The 19201-nt window shown below is 47.4% G+C and overlaps 1 protein-coding gene across 1 annotated transcript in view; it reads right to left on the reverse strand.

Moving 5' to 3' along the window:
* LOC125432325 (SH2 domain-containing adapter protein F-like) overlaps window positions 1–19201 on the reverse strand; it is a 62246-nt gene that overhangs the window by 28237 nt on the left and 14808 nt on the right. The window contains exons 2-3 of the mRNA XM_048495761.1: window positions 3354–3483; window positions 1545–1772 (exon numbers count right to left, since the gene is read on the reverse strand). Of these exons, the coding sequence (XP_048351718.1) occupies window positions 1545–1772; window positions 3354–3483 (358 nt within the window). The remainder of the gene's footprint in view (window positions 1–1544; window positions 1773–3353; window positions 3484–19201) is intronic.

Here is a 19201-nt window from a genome sequence, read left to right on the forward strand (position 1 = left end):
CAGTAGGGCTAGTTTAAACAAAGAGGTAGTAAGTGATGAGAGAGACAGCTGCTTAAGCCCCTGGAGGGTCACTGCTACTCAGTGTAGATGCACTGATTCAGTAGAAGGCAGTTTCAAGCATCCAGGTAAGGTGTTCCTTTTCAGTCCAAGTGAGCTGTACAAACAAGGGACTCTCGAATGCCGAGTACACGGTTTTCGCACAAAAAACTGCAGTTTCTTCCTAGAGGGAACTTTGCTTAGTGAGGCAGAGACATGTGACAGCCATAAATAGCGACTTTAGGGGAGCTAAGGAATGCTGGAAAGGCAGTCACAGAGGATCTTTGGGAGGCAGAGGCGGAGCTACAAGGGGACAGCGGGGTGCTCACTGCACCAGGTGTGCCTGGGGGGTAGAAACCCCCCCCCCCCCGCCCCACACACACTTACCTTAGTTCAACCTGAAGGTGGATGCTGGAAAAGTGGCCTGTTCACTTGAGGCTGAAAATGGCCTGGTGGGAACTACACTTCCCAGGAGACCTTGCAAGCAAGTGAACAGGCCGCTTTTTCCAAGCCTGACTTTCAGGATGAACTAAGGCAAGGGGGTGGGGGGCAGAAAACACAGTGTGTGCACTGAGTGCAGTATGACCAGCTACACCTCTGATCTGAGGAAAAGACAGCGCAGAAGCCCAACAGGAGAAAAGGACTCAACTGGATTCAGATTTAAGCCACTGATCTTCGATGGTAGAACTCGGAGCACAACTGGAATTGCTTTAACCACAACTTCCTCCCCAATCTTTCGCACGCAAAGATTTCTCAGCTCAGGCTCCCAGCCTCACGACACATGCATCCAACTGCCCAGATTTTATTTCTGTTCGACCGCCACCCTTTCCCAATCCCCGATTGCGAGAACAATGTTACAGCATTTTCTCTAATCCGTGCTTTAGGCCGTTGTTGTTCTATTGTAGATTCTGCCATGTGCATAACGATTATTGAGTCTTTTATGGCAAACAAGTGGGATAAGGATGCTGCAGTAAATAAGCGAACTGTGCCACTGGACACATTTCACATATTTTATGCTGTGTTTTCACAGCTATAAAGTATTGTTTGCTGTGTGTGTTGCGTGGGTGCTGTCTCTGTGTGTGAACTGAGCATCAAGCTTTCCGAAATCTGACCTAGCTACTCTTCTGAGATTTTGGCAGAGATGCCTCCAACTTTCAAATACCTCTTCATAATCCTGAGTATTAGAAGCTCACATGTACAGAAGAGATGCTCAGGAACTTGAACACGATGCCCTGTGCGCCTACTAAAGAAATCACTGCATACTTTCAGTGATCGGCTCCCACCGTGCCTTTGAGCATACCTCTGAATCCACGAGGACTAGAAACTGATGTACTCTTAATGAGAAACCATACTAAAGTTCCTAAGAAGTTCAATTCTGCACCAAAACAACACATTTAGTGCTGTCCTTTTGTTCTCTGGAGAATCGCAACATACACACAACCCCACCTCAAGAACTGCAGTTTTCGGACACGGCCCGCTCCAAAGGACAGGCAACCCGAGATCCTCACCTGCAAAAGCTCGAGAAATGTGATTCTTCTTCCACTCCCACGGCTGGTCGTACTCATCCGCTGGCCGCTCATCATCCTGGGGCAGACGGCTCTCGCGGGGTTTGTTGGCAGAGGCGCCCTCCGGGTCAGCCTCCAGTTCCTTCTCCTCGTAGGGGGTGTCGTACAGCTGTAGACCCTTCCGGGACTTCTTCACCTGGTGCTCCTCCCTGTCATTTTTGCGCTGGAGATCTGAAAAGCCAAGGCAGACAAAAAATTAGGTTCTGGGAAATCAAATGGAAGCGGCTTCAGGGTATGAAAATATAACTCGCAAATTGGGGACCAACAAAATGGAGATCCACATTCAAATGAAGAAGAGTTTGGATTTATACCCCCCCTTCCTTCCTTCCTTCCTTCCTTCCTTCCTTCCTTCCTTCCTTCCTTCCTTCCTTCCTTCCTTCCTTCCTTCCTTCCTTCCTTCCTTCCTTCCTTCCTTCGATTTTAAACCACCCATCCCCGAAGGGCTCTGGGCGGCGTACAGCAGGCCTGCAACAACAATACATAATAACCTTAAACACAGCAGGCTAAAAACAACATTTTACACATAAAAACTAAGGTAATTTAAGTAGGAGAACTCAAAGGAGCTTACAATCTGTAGGAGACTCAAAGGGGCTTACAATCTCCTTTCCCTTCCCCCCTCCCCCAAACAAACACCCTGTGAGGTTAGTGGGGCTGAGAGAGCTCCAAAAAGCTGTGACTAGCCCAACGTCACCCAGGTGGCATGTGTTGGAGTGCACACGCTAATCTGGTTCCCCAGATAAGCCTCCACAGCTCAAGTGGCAGAGCAGGGGACTGAACCCTGCTCCTCCAGATTAGAGTGCACCCCCCCCACCCCCCCCCCCCCCCCCCCCCCCCCCCCCCCCCCCCCCCCCCCCCCCCCCCCCCCCCCCCCCACCCCCCCCCCCCCCCCCCCCCCCCCCCCGCCACCCCCCCCCACCCCCCACCCCCCCCCCCACCCCCCCCCCCCCCCCCCCCCCCCCCCCCCCCCCCCCCCCCCCCCCCACCCCCCCCCCCCCCACCCCCCCCCCCCCCCCCCCCCCCCCCCCCCCCACCCCCCCCCCCCCCCCACCCCCCCCCCCCCCCACCCCCCCCCCCCCCCCCCCCCCCCCCCCCCCACCCCCCCCCGCCCCCACCCCCCCCCCCCCCCACCCCCCCCCCCCCCCACCCCCCCCCCCCCCCACCCACCCCCCCACCCACCCCCCCCCCCCCCCACCCCCCCCCGTGATTCACCCGTTGGAAGAGTTGAACGGTTGCTTCAAAGCAAAGCCACCGACTACCGCCAAGCTTACTCCCGAGTAACGCACGCCTTGGAGCCAATTGTTTTTTCTAAACTAAAACCTCAGTATTCAGGCTAAATTGCCGTGTTGGCACTTTGCAATAAATAAGTGGGTTTGGGGTTGCAGTTTGGGCACTCGGTCTCGAAAAGGTTCGCTATCACTGGTTTATGGGGTTCTGATCCAGGCAATTGACAGGTCGGTCGTCAACAAAAGCCGAGAATCTATGCATGCTAGATTCTCCGACAGAGCGGTGGACTACACAAAAATGTGGTTACACTGGAAACTGGCCCTTGAACTCCCAAAATCCGGCTCTGTCGCCTGCATTATCCACTTCTTCCTTCGCCGTGTCTCACACACACACACGCACGCACGCACGCACGCACGCACGCACGCACGCACGCACGCACGCACGCACGCACGCACGCACGCACGCACGCACGCACACACACACACACACCCCCGCATATCCCCCTGAACTTGGAAGACTCACACTTACCAACCACCACCTTTTGGGCATCGTAGGGTTCCATGTAGCCATTGTTTTCCAACCCCACGTCTTCCTCCCCATCTTCTTTCGTCTCTCGATGAGCATCAAAGGGGTCTGAATACTCACTCTCGCCAGGGGGCTGTAGGTTAACAAAGAGTAACAGTTAATGAAGGGATCACACACAATAGCAACCTGATTCTGTAAGCGCAGAAGGAAAAGAGTGAAAGAAAGAAAGAAACAGCAAGTGAGAGAAAGTGAGAGCAATGAAGAAAATATCAGAAAGGGAAAGGGAAAAGAATTTTGGATTCATAAAGGAAAGATAAACTTTTCTTTCCCTCCATTATTTTTCCTCATAATGGAGAGCTGGCAACCATAAAAGCTGCTGACCAAAGAAATCATGCAGGCCTCAAACCTATTCTTTTTACTAATAATGCTAACTCAGCCAAATAGCTCCAAAGATGCCTCTTTGTTCACAGTTATACAAAATGTGCATACTAAACTGTTTTTGAGACCCTGTTGTACCCAGAAGATACTTTAAAGTTGCCCTCTTCCTAAAACAATAGAAAGGCCTATGGGAATGTTCAAACTCCTTGTTTAAGGAACAGGGCAACAAGAAACATTAATGATAAGAGGAAACAAGGGTTTCTAGTTCACTTTACGTCAAAGGGTGAAATGCTGACATCTTCCAATGGGGACTTTGGACAACCCCAAAATACTGTGGGAACAGGGAAAATCTCCACCTTTTGTATGATTGATGGATGATGTAGGTACTTTGGGGTGTATTCTTTGCTGCCATTTTGATGTAACCTGTCATTAATACTATAAAAGTGAGAACCCACTGCCATTTTGTGTGGCTCCCCTGATCCTGTCTCTGCCCCAAGTTGGCTAAATAAAGTCTTTCAGAACTTTATTTCATTTCGACGTGAGCTTCTTTAAGCTTTTATTATTTAAACCGTGACCCCGTAGTAACAGTTCCATGATCTTTTGGCTCATCATAGCTGGGGTTCCCAGGCCCAACAGAAATGGCAAAGCATGCTAGCATTAAATGCACCACCAGCGCCTGTACCCAATCCCACCATTTTTTTTGCCTTCCTCCCACCTTGAAGATGCAAAAGAAGAGCAAAAACTTCTCACTTAGCAAGAGCAAGAAACATAGATCTCACTCGGATTTGGCTTTGTGATTTTGCTGTACATCCTGACTGGTTACCTAGCAACATTACGAAGCCTATTCAGACCAAGGGCAACATTTCCCGCCACTGTCTTGACTTGACCCTGCTCGCGACACGTCTACTCAATAGGTCTGATCGTTCTCACTTTACTTCCCACTTGCTCGGAGGAGATCAGTCCCCTTTTGAATTAAACCCGTATCGAGCATCAAATTAAAACAATCTTTGGACCCTTTCATTGTGGCAGCTGAAACATCAGTGTAGGAAATAATAAAAAGCAGGTTGTTATGTAGCCATGTTTAAGAGCAGGGGCGGGGCGAGGAGGAACTCCGCCCGAGGCGCGCGCGGCACCGTCTGCCCTTGCCCCGGAACACCGCACACCCGGGGTGTCGCACCACACCCAGCCCCGTTGGTGCCACGCCTAGCCACTTTTAAGAGATAAACGTATTTCGAGTAAGGGATGTTGTGTGGTTTCCAGGCTGCATGGCCGTGTTCTAGTAGCATTTTCTCCTGATGTTTTGCCTGCATTTGTGGCTGGCCTCTTCAGAGGATTTGTAGTTTACTAACTGAATTCGTTTTGAGTGATATTCACTAGATTTTACTAAATCACGCTACATCTAACAGTACAGAGCTGAGCAGTGTTAGAATGGAATTTTCCTACCACAATGATTTCAGCTGTCTTTGAGACAATAACCCAGTCGGGAGAAACATCCTTGTTTCTGGAGATGTTGCAGGAGAAATCAGGCACCAAGACAAGGCCCCTTCCGCACATGCAGAATAATGCACTTTCAATCCACTTTCACAATTGTTTGCGAGTGGATTTTGCTATTCTGCATAGCTGCAAAGTGCACTGAATGTGGATTGAAAGTGCCGTTATTCGGCATGTGCAGAAGTGATGATGAAGAAGAAGAGGAGGAGGAGGAGGAGGAGGAGGAGGAGGAGGAGGAGGAGGAGGAGGAGGAGTTTGGATTTATATCCCCTCTTTCTCTCCTGCAGGAGACTCAAAGGGGCTTACAATCTCCTTGCCCTTTCCCCCCTCACAACAAACACCCTGTGAGGTGGGTGGGGCTGAGAGAGCTCAGAAGAACTGTGACTAGCCCAAGGTCACCCAGCTCAGGCGGCAGAGCTGGGAATCAAACCCGGTTCCTCCAGATTAGGTACATGAGCTCTTAACCTCCTACGCCACTGCTGCTCCTCAACGAACAACAAAGAATTATTGGCGAAGGCTTTCATGGCCAGATTCAACTTGTTCTGGTGGGTTTTCCGGGCTGTGTGGCCGTGGTCTGGTGGATCTTGTTTGAAAATTAGCAAAGCTTGGCTACCAGTACTTAAAAACACCAAAAGCAAACCCCAAGGGCGTGCTAAGTTCATGAACAACGGACTCCATCCAAACACAGGATTTGCATTCGCCAATACTACTGCTGCTGCAGGGCATGAAAATGTGAATCACTCCCGGGACTGACAAGCCCCACCCGCAATATAATACTATCAACCACATCTTTGCACAACAAGTTCCACCCAAACACTTACTGATTGGTTCCCCACCCTGGGACATGGACAATATATACCCCAAACATTTCCTTCTCTCTGGACACAGTGTGATACACCTCTGAAGATGCCAGCCACAGACGCAGGCGAAACGTTAGGAACAAGATCCACCAGACCACGGCCACACAGCCCGGAAAACCCACCACAACCAACAAAGAATTAGGTTTTTTTCTCACTTTCAGGAGATTGTATTGTCGAAGGCTTTCACGGCCTTAATCACTTCGGTGCTGTGTGGTTTCCGGGCTGTATGGCCGTGTTCGAGCAGCATTCTCTCCTGACGTTTTGCCTGCATCTGTGGCTGGCATCTTCAGAGGATCTTCAGAGGACCAGCCACAGATGCAGGCGAAACGTCAGGAGAGAATGCTGCTCAAACACGGCCATACAGCCCGGAAACCACACAGCACCCAAGTTTCAGGAGATTACTTTGGTTCTGATTGGGTATTGTTGTAGGGTCCTTCTGAAGGATGGGGCCAGGAGGCTCTGGGTGAAATGCTTGACCCCGTTCTCATTTAAATGTTAAGATGAAAACCCCTTGATGCTAAACCTCCACCCTATAGTGACTTGTTATAGGGGTAACCTGCTGTGTCATGTAAAAGTGTTGCTCTTATGAGGCAATTGATAATACAGATTTGACTGACAGTTTTGTACCTGTAAAACCTTTGATTCTTGAATATGTCAATGCGTCTGCCTCGTAGAGCCTATTCATGCTGCAGTCCAAGTAAGCCCTTTTGATTTTCTACCTCTCAGTTCCTGATTCTATTGGAACTACGGAACGCCAGGATCTCAAGCTCGGCCCCAAAAGGGGATTACAGTTAGATGCAGAACAATAGGAACCTATTGGCGCTGCCTGGAAAATCTGTTCTCCCCTGAAAGGGATCTTTCCAAGTTCAGGGTCTCTAGATCCATGCTTTTGCCATTTAGCTGTTCTGTAGCAACACAGAGTTTTTATGTCAGCTAGATTTAATGCTCTACCTTCAGTTATATTATGCAGGAGATTCCAAACAAAAAATCAGCTACCGTATATACTGGCGTATAAGACTACTTTTGAACCCTGGGAAATCATCTGTAAAGTCTGGAGTCGTCTTATATGCGGGGTACTGAGCGGGTGGTACTGAGCGCCCAGGATCTGGAGCAGCAGCGCTGCTGCTGCTGCTGCTACCGCTACCCCGTGCACTGGGTTCAGTTCCTCACTCCTGAACCTGAAACTTGCCCTACTCTAGCTTGGCCAGCCGCCTGCCTGCCTCTCTGCCTGTGCAACTGCAGCCCGTCACCACCACCTGCCATGATCCTAGTGCAACCCCCCCCCCCCCCCCCCCCCCCCAGACCCTCGCCCCTGTCAGTGCCCCCCCCCCAGAGGGAGAGATGATCTGGAAACTTGGTGAATGTGAAAGTTTCTCCTCTTCCTCTGAGTGGAAAAATTTCTCCAAGTTGTTCGGGGCACGATTCTTTGGAGTTCTCCTAGAGACGTCCAGCAGCTGCATGTCATAAGCAATTGACGTAGTATTATACGGCGAGTATATCCCAAACTCTATATTTTAACTGGAAAAGTGGGGGGGTCGTCTTATACGCCCAGTCGGCTTATACGCCGGTATATACGGTAGGCTTTGTCTCTAGGCATAACTGCATAGAATCTATATCAGACATCCTTTTTTGCTGTCCTTTTCTATGTTAACATCTGGGCTCAAGTTTTGAACTGCCCTCCTTTTTTAAAGAAAAATGGCATACTGGCATGGTGAACATGATATAATCCAGGAGTCTGCAACCTGCGGCTCTCCAGATGTTCATGGACTACAATTCCCACCAGCCCCTGCCAGCATGGCCAATTGGCATATAAGATGATACAAATACGGTACAAAAACAAATTTGAAACGATCTAAAATATCTGAACTTGAGATAGGCTAGTTTGACGAAGCCTCATAATAATAATAAATTTTATTACGGTCTGCTGATCCAAACAAATAAAAATAACCCTGTAAAAATCATAAAAAAATAATGCCTGGTTGAATAGCCGAATAGCAAATAAAATATTATAAGCTTGCACAAGAAACAAACTTTTAATGGCCAATTGGCCATGCTGGCAGGGGCTGATGGGATTTGTAGTCCATGGACATCTGGAGAGCCGCAGGTTGCAGACCCCTGGTATAGTGGTTAGCAGCAGGAGGACTCTAATCAAGAGAACCGGGTTTGATTCCCCACTCCTACACATGAAGCCTGCTGGATGACCTTGGACTAGTCACAGTTCTCCCGGAACTCTCTCAGCCACCTGCCTCACAAGGTGTCTGTTGTCGGGAGAGGAAGGAAAAAGGAGTTTGTGAATCGCCTTGAGACTCCTTATAAGAGAGAAAGGCAGTATAAATCCAAACTAGTCTTCTTCTATTATTTCTTTTGGCAAATCAGAACCCAACTTCAACAGAACAGGCTACAAAGTTCCTGCAGCATGCTCTGACGCTTCCTCTTGTATTAAAAGTTTGTTTCTTGTGCAAGCTTATAATATTTTATTTGCTATTCGGCTACTCAACCAAGGCATTATTTTGTATGATTTTTACAGGGTTATTTTTATTTGTTTGGATCAGCAGACCATAATAAAGTTTATTATGATCATGAGGCTTCGTCAAACTAGCCTATCTCAAGTTCACATATTTCAGATCGTTTCAAATTTGTTTTTGTACCGTTTTTGTATCATCTTATATGCCAATAAAGGAGCTGTGTGGCGTAGTGGTTAAGTGCTTGCACTGCCACTCACACAGGAGTCAGGAGTTCGAGCCCCCTGTGGGTCAGATATCCTGGCAGCTGGCTCATGGTCAACTCAGCCATCCATCCATTCCTTGGTCGGTAAATGAGTACCTAGCACAGTGATGGCGAACCTTTTCGAGACCGAGTGCCCAAATTGAAACTCCAAACCCACTTACTCATCGCAAAGTGCCAACACGGCAATTTAACCTGAATACTGAGGTTTTAGTTTAGAAAAACGGTTGGCTCCGAGGCATGCATTACTTGGGAGTAAGCTTGATGGTAGTCGGTGGCTTTGCTTTGAAGCAACCGTGCAACTCTTCCAACAGGTGAATCACGACCCTAGCAAGCCCCATTTTCAGCAAACGAGATTACTCCTAGGTAAAGGATCGCACTTTAGTTTTTCGCATGAAAATCAGTGGGGTTTAACAGCACTTAACAGGGTTACCTACACTGCCTCCCCAAAACTAGGACTGATTCCGCATGGGCCAAAAACAGCAGTGTGAAAACGGTGTGAAAATGGTGTAAAAGGGTTTAAAACAGTGTAAAAGGGTTTATACTATTTTCACACTGTTTTCACACCGCTGTTTTTGGCCCATGCAGAATCAGCTTAGGTCTTAGGTTTAATGCTAATAATTGAGCCCAGTGGCCCAGGCCAGCCTAGATATGTGTGTGTGTGTGTGGGGGGGGGGCAACTCTGTTTGTGCGTGCCCACAGAGAGGGCTCTGAGTGCCACCTCTGGCACCCGTGCCATAGGTTCGCCATCACTGACCTAGCACATAACTCGGGGGTAAAGAACAGCCTGGGAAAGCAATGGCAAACTACCCCACAAAAACAGTTTGCCTATGAAATCGCTGCTCGCAGTGGTACCCCAGGGTCGGACACGACTGAAGGGGAAACTTTACCTTTCCATATGCCAATAAAGGCTGGCCTCCACTCGGGCCAGGGCCTTTACAGCCCTGGCCCCTGCCTGGTGGAACACTCCTCCTCCAGCTGTCCGGGCCCTGCGGGATCTTGGCGATTTCCGCAGGGCCTGCAAGACGGAGTTGTTCCGCCGGGCTTTTGGAGTGTCCAGCCGCTGAAAGTGCCCCCCCCCTCCTTCCATTCTTATGGAATTAGGGTCCATTACCATCTGTAGGACCTATCCTTTCTTTCTCCTCTTGGGAGGGTTTAAGAGGGATTTTGCGGGCATTGTGATGTATTAATTGCTGCATTTTAATTTATATTATCTAGAGATTAATTTGTATTTTTCTTGGCTCTTACATCTGGGCCTTATACTATCTGATGGGACTCGCCGTTCCTCCCTTTGGGAAAGGATTTAATAATGGGTAGTCGGGCGCCACTTACATTTATAATTATTAGTATTACAGTTAGTCTTCCGCTGCTTTCATAGGTTTTACGATGGTTTTATGACTGTATTCTGTCACATGCTGTACACCGCCCGGAGCCCTTCGGGGATAGGGCGGTATAAAAGCTTAAAGTATAAATAAATAAATTAAATATTTGATTTTTTAATGTTTATCTGTATTTGAATTTTTATGTTGTTCACCGCCCAGAGCCCTTCGGGGGCTGGGCGGTTTATAAGTTTGAAAAATAATAAACAAACAAACAAACAAATAAATAAAAGTCGTTGTTGCTGACTTGACCACGCAACATCATTACTTCATTTGATCTGATCGGCCGGCAGATTAAGGGAAGGCCAGAATGTGACGGCAGCTACATAGAATCAAGCCAAGTGTTCAAATCCTCCAGCATCCTATTGTACGGTTTCGCTCCCTGCACAAAATGATCTTTAGAGATATACGAACTCTCAACATGAAGGTTCCATCCGTCCGTTCGTAATGGACATAAACGGCCCTTCCCGTCTCTGCTCATGTGCTTAGCCCCTCAATTAGAGCTAACTAAATTAGTGGTTGGCAGTAGATCAGACAGCCAGACGTCGGCCCCTTCCGCGCATGGAGAATAATGCACTTTCAATCCACTTTGCAGCTGTGCAGAATAGCAAAACCCACGTGCAAACAATTGTGAAAGTGGATTGAAAGTGCATTATTCTGTATGTGCGGAAGGGACCATTGTGTCGCATACTCCAGTTGGAAGCATCACACCCAGAGGCATAGCCACCAGGGGTGCCTCTCTCTGCGACCGCAGGACAACTGAGGAGGAGGGAAGAGGAGTACCGTATATACTCGTGTATAAGTCGACCCGCATATAAGTCGAGGCGCCTAATTTTTACCACCAAAAACTGGGAAAACTTATTGATTCGTGTATAAGTCAAGGGTGGTACATTTCAAAAATAAAAATAGATACCGATAAAATCACATTAATTGAGGCATCTTATAAGATCCTCACAGCAGCCCCAGCCCTTCGCTGCTCTGGCATTTCCTTGCGTGCAAGCAAGGAAACGCCAGACAGAGCATTCGCCTGCTTTTGGGGTTTCCTTGCTTGCAAGCAAGGAAACTCCAAAGAATGGGGGGAAGAAGAAGAAGAGTTTGGATTTATATCCCCCCTTTCTCTCCTGCAGGAGACTCAAAGGGGCTTACAATCTCCTTGCCCTTCCCCCTCACAACAAACACCCTGTGAGGTAGGTGGGGCTGAGAGAGCTCCGAGAAGCTGTGACTAACCCAAGGTCACCCAGCTGGTGTGTGTGGGAGTGTACAGGCTAATCTGAATTCCCCAGATAAGCCTTCACAGCTCAAATGGCAGAGCTGGGAATCAAACCCGGTTCCTTCAGATACACGAGCTCTTAACCTCCTACGCCACTGCTGCTCCCCCTCCCAGCCGTCTCCTGGATCCCCACAGCAGCCCCAGCCCTTGGCTGCTCTGGCGTTTCCTTGCTTGCAAGCAAGGAAACCCCAGACAGAGCATTCGCCTTCCTTGCTTTCAAGCAAGGAAACGCCAGAGCAGGCGGGGGCAGGGAAGAGCCGGGGCCATCCATGATGCCGGGCGCATGCCAGTGGGGCGCCCAGCAGGGTCCTGCCTGCCTGCCTGCCACCGCCTGTCGTACCCCTCACTCACTCATCTTTTCCTTTCCCCGCAGGCTCTGAGGCTCGGCTTTAAGGAAGCTGCAGCTCGGGCAGCCTGTCTCTATGACTTTCTTAAAAGGGCAATGCTCCAAAGATTGCAAACTGGGGCAAACAGGGTCAAAGATCTGCTAATGTTATATCCCCCAGTCTCTGCTCCAGTGATTGAATAGCTAGATCATGACCCAAATGCTAGTGCACGTGCGTCAGAATAGTCGGGGCTCCGCATTTCCTGTCTGTCTTCTGGGTCCATCTGAGGGAAGAGGACTCCTCCATGCCACAAAACAGTAAGAAAAGGGGCAGAGACCCCAGGTGGCTTTTTGTGCAGACATTTTCATCCATCCACTAGAACAGGGGTCTGCAAACGTTGGCTCTCTGGATGTTCATATACTACAATTCCCATCTGCCCCTGCCAGCATGACCAAGTGGCAGGGGCTGATGGGAATTGTAGTCCATGCACACCTGGAGAGCCACTGTTTGCAGACCCCTGCACTAGAATAGTCACCTGGGGCTAGGAATTCTGATAAGCCTGGATCTTGTGCAAAGATCTTAATCTTGAGCCACATGCTCAGGGGATGCAAGTCATGCTTCATTGGTCAGGGGATGTTCTCCCATTTCTAACACAAGTACAGTGGAATCTCGGTTTTCGTTGGTAATCCGTCGGAAAAGAATCAATGAAAACCGAGGCAAACTTTTCCATAGGAATCAATGTAAATCCAATTCTTCCGTTCTAGGCACTCCAAAAAACATACCAAAAGCACACTTTTTTTGGTGAATAAACATAGTGTTTAATGCTGAAAACAGCAACAAACAATAACACTAGGACCAGCTTCAGAGCCAGTGGACCAATGTCGCACCAGAAAGCTGTCATGAAACAAGCTGCAGACACGGCCCGCAACAGCTTTGTCTGGGTGATTTTTCTCCACAAACCCCTGCACCTTCCTGCAAATCTATGAAAACTGAGGCAAATTTTTCACTGAAAAAATCTATGAAAACCGAAACCGATGATAACCGAAGGCAATGAAAACCGAGGTTCTACTGTACTGCATTGGAGACGCAATTAGAAAATTTTAGACTCAGCTTTAAGAATATGGCCGGGTGCCTATCCATCTCCTGAGATACTCCACTAATCCAAACTGGTGCAGAACAGAACAACTGCGCCATCATCTTTCTATGAAATGCTTTCAGGGCAAGGGGGGCATAATGACCTCCTACACTAAAGTGCAAGCGAAGAAGGGAAGGCAGATCAATATTGGCTTTCTTCGGGGCTAACTGCCTATGCATAGACCGGGCGCCTGAACTATGGCAATTTCGGGCCAAATATTGAAAGTTCCTGACTCGCTTCAATGGCTCGCACTGCGATTGGTCTGTAGCCTTAAAGTTACGAAGTGTCCCCGGACCCCAGACTCCCGTCCCAAGAAGGCAGCAGTCAGTAAGGGAGGGATTCCCAAGGCTGTGTGATTCTTACACATTCTGAGCTTTCCTCCCCCAGCTTCATGAATCCAAGTGGTGGCGGGCAGTGGAAACTAAAATACTTTCCCTGGGATTTTCCTGGGGAGCCTTGCAAATGCTGCCTGCTTCTGAAATCTTCTCTCAATTAAAAAGGCGACTGCTAGATCAAGAGTTTCAAGTTCTGCAGGACAAGGCAAGAAGCAATTGCTCCCCCCTCTTTTTCAATATCAAATTTAAAATTAATCACATGGCAGATTATTTGAGTTTACTTCAGGAGCCCAAGCATAGATGGATAATCACTAGGGCTCGATGTAACTCCTTCCCTTGCTCTATGCTACAAGGAAGGTTCCAAAGAATCGACCTGCAAGAGCGGAAATGTCCTCATTGTACCGCAGCGATTCAAACCATGGAACATATATTGCTCGACTGCCCCAAATACGAGGGATCTAGGACCAGACTTTTTGCTCTTTGTCCTGTAATCTTTCATGAACACTCTACTGTGGGGAAGATTACGTTTCTACTAAGCAATTCCGCCTCCAAGATTTTAACTTTTGTAGCTATGTTCCTTATAGAAACTTTGAAATGATGACCTGCGATGGTTCTCATATATGGGATACTTGTTTGGACAATGTTGGCGGTTATATGGATTCTATGCCTAACAAAGGTTTATATACCGTATATACTCGTGTATAAGTCGACCCGCATATAAGTCGAGGCACTTAATTTTACCACAAATAACTGGGAAAACTTATTGACTCGCGTATAAGTGGAGGGTGGGAAATGCAGCAGCTGCTGGTAAATTTCAAAAATAAAAATAGATACCAATAAAACTACATCGAGGCATCAGTAGGTTAAATGTTTTTGAATATTTATTTCAAAGAAAAACAGTAAACTGGCTCTGTAAGTGGAAAAGAGGGTCAACAAGAACAATATGGTCTCAACAGTAACTTTAAAAGTACAAAAACCTTAGCTCAATCAGCAACCAAGCTAAAACACAGGAATTAAAATCCTTCAAAACTGGATTCCTCATCATCATCTGTATGTCCAAATGTAACCCAACTTAGATTTTAAGAGGGATATTATCAGAAATGGAAAATCTACTATTAGCTTCCATTGTAAACAATAGGGGATGGGGCACCCTTTTGGGGATCAATAACTTTGGATCCCCTGACCCAAACTTCACCAAACCTGGCTGGTATCATAAAGAGACTCTTCTGATGATACCAGCCAGGTTTGATGAAGACTAATTCAGAAAGGGTCCCAAAGTTATGAACTCCTCAAAAGATGGTAGCCTCATCTACTAATAACTCCCATTGAAAACAATGGGGAATGGGGGGCCTACCCTCCTTTGGGGGTCCATAACTTTGGACCCCCTGAACCAAACTTTACCAGACGTGGCTGGTACCATCAGGAGTGTCTTCTGAGGGTACCCTGAAATTTTGGTGTCGCTAGCATTAAAACTGTGCCCCCTGCTGGCCGGCAAAGTAAAAACACAAAAAAAAATTTAATGACCCGCATGTAAGTCGAGGGGAGCTTTTTCAGCATTAAAAATGTGCTGAAAAATTCGACTTATACATGAGTATATACGGTATATATACATTCTGAGCTTCAGATGCGGGAAACGGGGTGGCCGAAAGCTCTGAAATCCCTGCTGGGATTGAAGTGCCACAGCATGCACGGCTGCAGGGTCAAGCCAGGGGAAGGGGACTGCCCACTCGGGCATTAAACCCAAACCTCCTCTGCTTAACTGACAAGACAGGATGAGATCCCAGCAGGAGAGGCCCCGGTTGCAGGTGGATTTCCAGAGGCGAGGGCCATTTCCCAGTCTGCTCCACTCTCTAATGGTTTGTCCTCGCACGCAACCGTCCAGCCATTGCACATTCCCCCCCTCTCATTACGTGCCTTGGGCTGGCAAGGAGAGGACACCCACAAGGTTGAGTGGGTTTCCCGCTCCCCCTCCATTTGCTGTGCTTTCCTGAAGCCCCCCCCCCCGCCGCTTCCCCCATTTCCTCCTAATTGCCGTTGTTCCCCACTTGCTAAGCCAGCGCATTAGATGCGCTCAAACAGCACAGAGGAAATGTTTTGAGAAGCTGCGGGAAAGCAAATGAGACAGGCGTATGGAAATAAGCTATCAGCCTCTCCTCAAAGCAATTACCCTGCTCCTAGCCTTTGAGATTAAGTGCCCATTGAGGTGCTTGGGGGAGAAAAAAGGTGATTCGATTGATATTATTGTGTGTGTGTGGGGGGGGGGGGGCAGCGTCGATTTCTATCACGCTTTCTCCGATGCCTGATGTGCAATGTTTTGACTGCAAAATGACAAAGGCGATTGTTCTGCAAGAATTCATCTCCCCTTCCCCGCCCCAACTTCGCCCGCTGAACCGATACCCACCCGATGACAAAGGCATGCCGGCCGATTGCCCCACAAAACCACGAAGATGCTTGTGCCCCATCTTCCCCAACAGGCGTAAAAGATATGGAAGGCCCTGGAATGAAGCCAAAGAAATCCGAGTCGGGTAAGAGGGCAAATGTGAAACTAATCCAGTCTTGCTCAGAAGCAAAAAGCCCCCTCTGTTTTCATTTTTAAAATTAGATAAGTATAAATGAATATACAACTATATATATATGTATATGTATATGTGTATGTATATGTGTATGTATATGTGTATATATGTGTATGTGTGTGTGTGTATGTATGTATATGTATATATGTGTATGTATATGTATGTATGTATGTATATGTGTGTGTGTGTGTATATATATACATACACACACACACTTACATACCTGCACGCATATGCTCATATACTGCTCCCCATATATATACACACACATATACATATACACACACTGAATACTTATCTCATTTACAATATAGTTAAGCAGATCAGAAAACAAACATTTCAAAGTCCCACAATTATTAAACGTTATTTGCTTTAAATATATATATGTTGCTTTAAATATGTATATATATGTGTGTGTGTATATGTATGTATATATATGTATATGTATACATACATATACACACTGAATCTTATCTCATTACAATATAGTTAAGGCCAGATCCAAGAAAACAAACATTTCAAAAGTCCCACAATTATTAAAAGCGTTATTTAGCTTTAAATTCTGGTATATTAACCTACTACATCAGATTTATCTTACTATTCACCCAAACCATCTAAAAATAAAGAAAGAGAGGCTAAAGGTCACTGAAAAGTATACAATCCATTTTCAGATGGCGCTGGCCAAACATCTGAAAAGAGACAAACTTCTTTAAGACTCAGTGAAGCGGCTCAGAGTTACAAACTGTATTTTAACCCGGTTGTGTGTGTGGCTAGTGGTCACTGGTGGATCTTGTTTCCTAACGTTTTAAGCCTGCATCCGTGGCTGGCATGCTTCAAGAGGTGTAGTCAAAGAGGGAAGTCTGTTACACACACGTGTCCAGACCTTGTACAGACTTCCCTCTGTGGTACACCTCTGAAAAGATACCAATACGTTCAAAGTCTTCAGCGAAAAATAATCCTGAATACCTAACTACTGAGAGAAAACTCCACCACAACCAGTTGAATCTGGCGGTATTGAAAGCCTTGATTAATACATTGTATTTTAACTTCTTGTCATTATTTCCTGACTTCTTATGTATTGTAACCTTTTTTCTTTTCTTTCTCTTATGCCAATAGGAAACACTTGACATGACCTGACAACCTTCTTTAAAAAAAAAAAAGAGATGTAAGAACATAAGAACAAGCCAGCTGGATCAGACCAGAGTCCATCTAGTCCAGCTCTCTGCTACTTTCATGATGGCCCACCGGAAAGGTGCCTTTGGGAGCTCACGTGCAGGAGGTGAAAGCAATGGCCTTCTGCGGCTGTTGCTCCCGAGCACCTGGTCTGTTAAGGCATTTGCAATCTCAGATCAAGGAGGATCAAGATCTATGGTAGCCATAGATGCGAAGCTTCTCCCTCCACAAAATCTGTCCAAAGCCCTTTTAAAAGCTAGCCAGGTGGTAGTGGCCATCACCCCTCCTGTGGCAGTATATTCCAAACACCAATCACACGTTGTGTGAAGAAGTGTTTCCTTTATGAGTCCTAATTCTTCCCCAGCATTTTCAATGTATGTCCCCTATGGTTCTAGTATTGTGAAAGAAAAGAGAAAAATGTCTCTCTGTCAACATTTTCTACCCCATGCATAATTTTATAGACTTCAATCATATCCCCCCTCAGACGTCTCCTCTCCAAACTAAAGAGTCCCAAACGCTGCAGCCTTTCCTCGTAAGGAAGGTGCTCCAGTCCCTCAATCATCCTCGTTGCCCTTCTCTGCACTTTTTCTATCTCTTCATTATCCTTTTTTGAGATGTGGCGACCAGAACTTAACACAGTACTCCAAGTGCGGTCGTAACATCTTCCGTGTTTTATATAAAGGGCATGACAATGTCAGGTATTCCTCTTCTAAGATCTATCTGGCACTGTGTGTTTTAATTTCTTCTTCTTTCAAGGTGCTCCACAGTAGCATGCATCAGTGGTACTCATCCGCCTGGCTTCCCAACTCTGGGTTGAGAAATTCCTGGAGATTTGGGGTTGAAGCTTGGGAGGGAGTGTGATACAACATCCTCTAGGCTATGCTTTGGCAGGGGGCTGATGGGAATTGTAGTCTATGGATATCTGGAGGCCATAGGTTGGTCACCCCTGCTCTAGGGAACTGTGACCTTTAGCCCAAGGTCACCCAGCTGGCATGTGTGTTGGAGTGCCCAAAGCTAACCTAGTTCACCAGATAAGCCTCCCACAGCTCAAGGCAGGCTGAGGCAGAATCAAAACCCAGTTCTCCAGATTAGAAGTGCACCTGCTCTTAACCACTCACGCCACACTGGTTCCCACGTTTCCTGTCTGTTTTTTTCAAGAGTCCACATATGAAGGAAGAGGAAACATTTCTTGTTATTTTTTCTCTGCAACTCACTTGGTCTTGTATTCATGGGTCCTGACCTTAGTCTCCAAGGAGGTCATAACTCCTGGAACCCTTTCCTATCGTGATACTTCCCTTGCATCACGTTTACAACTCAAGTCGGTCCCAATGATTTAGGTCCCAGGTGTAGCAAGGCCCGAAGCCTTACTAGAATAAAACAGTTCTCTCTTCCCTATGCTATCCTCACTATGACCCTATAAGATAATAGAGCAGAGGTGGGATCCCGAAAGCAAGGTTCTCACAGGTTCCGAGAGTAGGTTACTAATTATTTGTGTGTGTGCAGAGGGTTACTAATGGGTGATTTTTTGCCCAGTGATTTTTTTGCCTTGAATTCGCCCCTCCTCTCTCCAGCAGCAAGCAGCAGAACTTGAAGCAGTCTAGCCTTGGGAGGTGCACCCGGCACATGCATGGCAGCCTGCGCCTAGCGTGCATTCGAGACAACAAAAGCAAAAAAAGAGAGGGCAGCTCTTTTTTTTGCTGGAGTGCCAATCGTACCACATTTATTCTGCATAAATAGGTTTTGTGGGCTTAGGAGAGTCTCATGGTTTCCTGCAGCAAGTCCACACACACCAACCCATTCGAGCAATAAAAGAAATCAAGATGTCTTCCGGAAGAAACGGTCCCCAACAGTGAAGTAGGAGGTTAAGAGCTTCGTGTATCCTAATCCTGGAGGAACCGGGTTGGATTCCCAGCTCTGCCGCCTGGAGCTGTGGAGGCTTATCTGGGAATTCAGATTAGCCTGTGCGCTCCCACGCACATGCCAGCTGGGTGACCTTGGGCCTGAATCACAGCTTCTTGGAGCTCTCTCAGCCCACCTACCTCACAGGGTGTTTGTTGTGAGGGGGGAGGGCAAGGAGTTTGTCAGCCCCTTGGAGTCTCCTGCAGGAGAGAAAGGGGGGATATAAGTCAAACTCTTCTTCACCTGGGGAAATTCAGATTAGCCTGTGCACTCCCACACCGTCCAGCTGGAGTGACAACCTTGAGCTA

This window comes from Sphaerodactylus townsendi, linkage group LG05 (assembly GCF_021028975.2).
Source record: "Sphaerodactylus townsendi isolate TG3544 linkage group LG05, MPM_Stown_v2.3, whole genome shotgun sequence".
NCBI classification, from domain to species: Eukaryota; Metazoa; Chordata; class Lepidosauria; order Squamata; family Sphaerodactylidae; genus Sphaerodactylus; species Sphaerodactylus townsendi.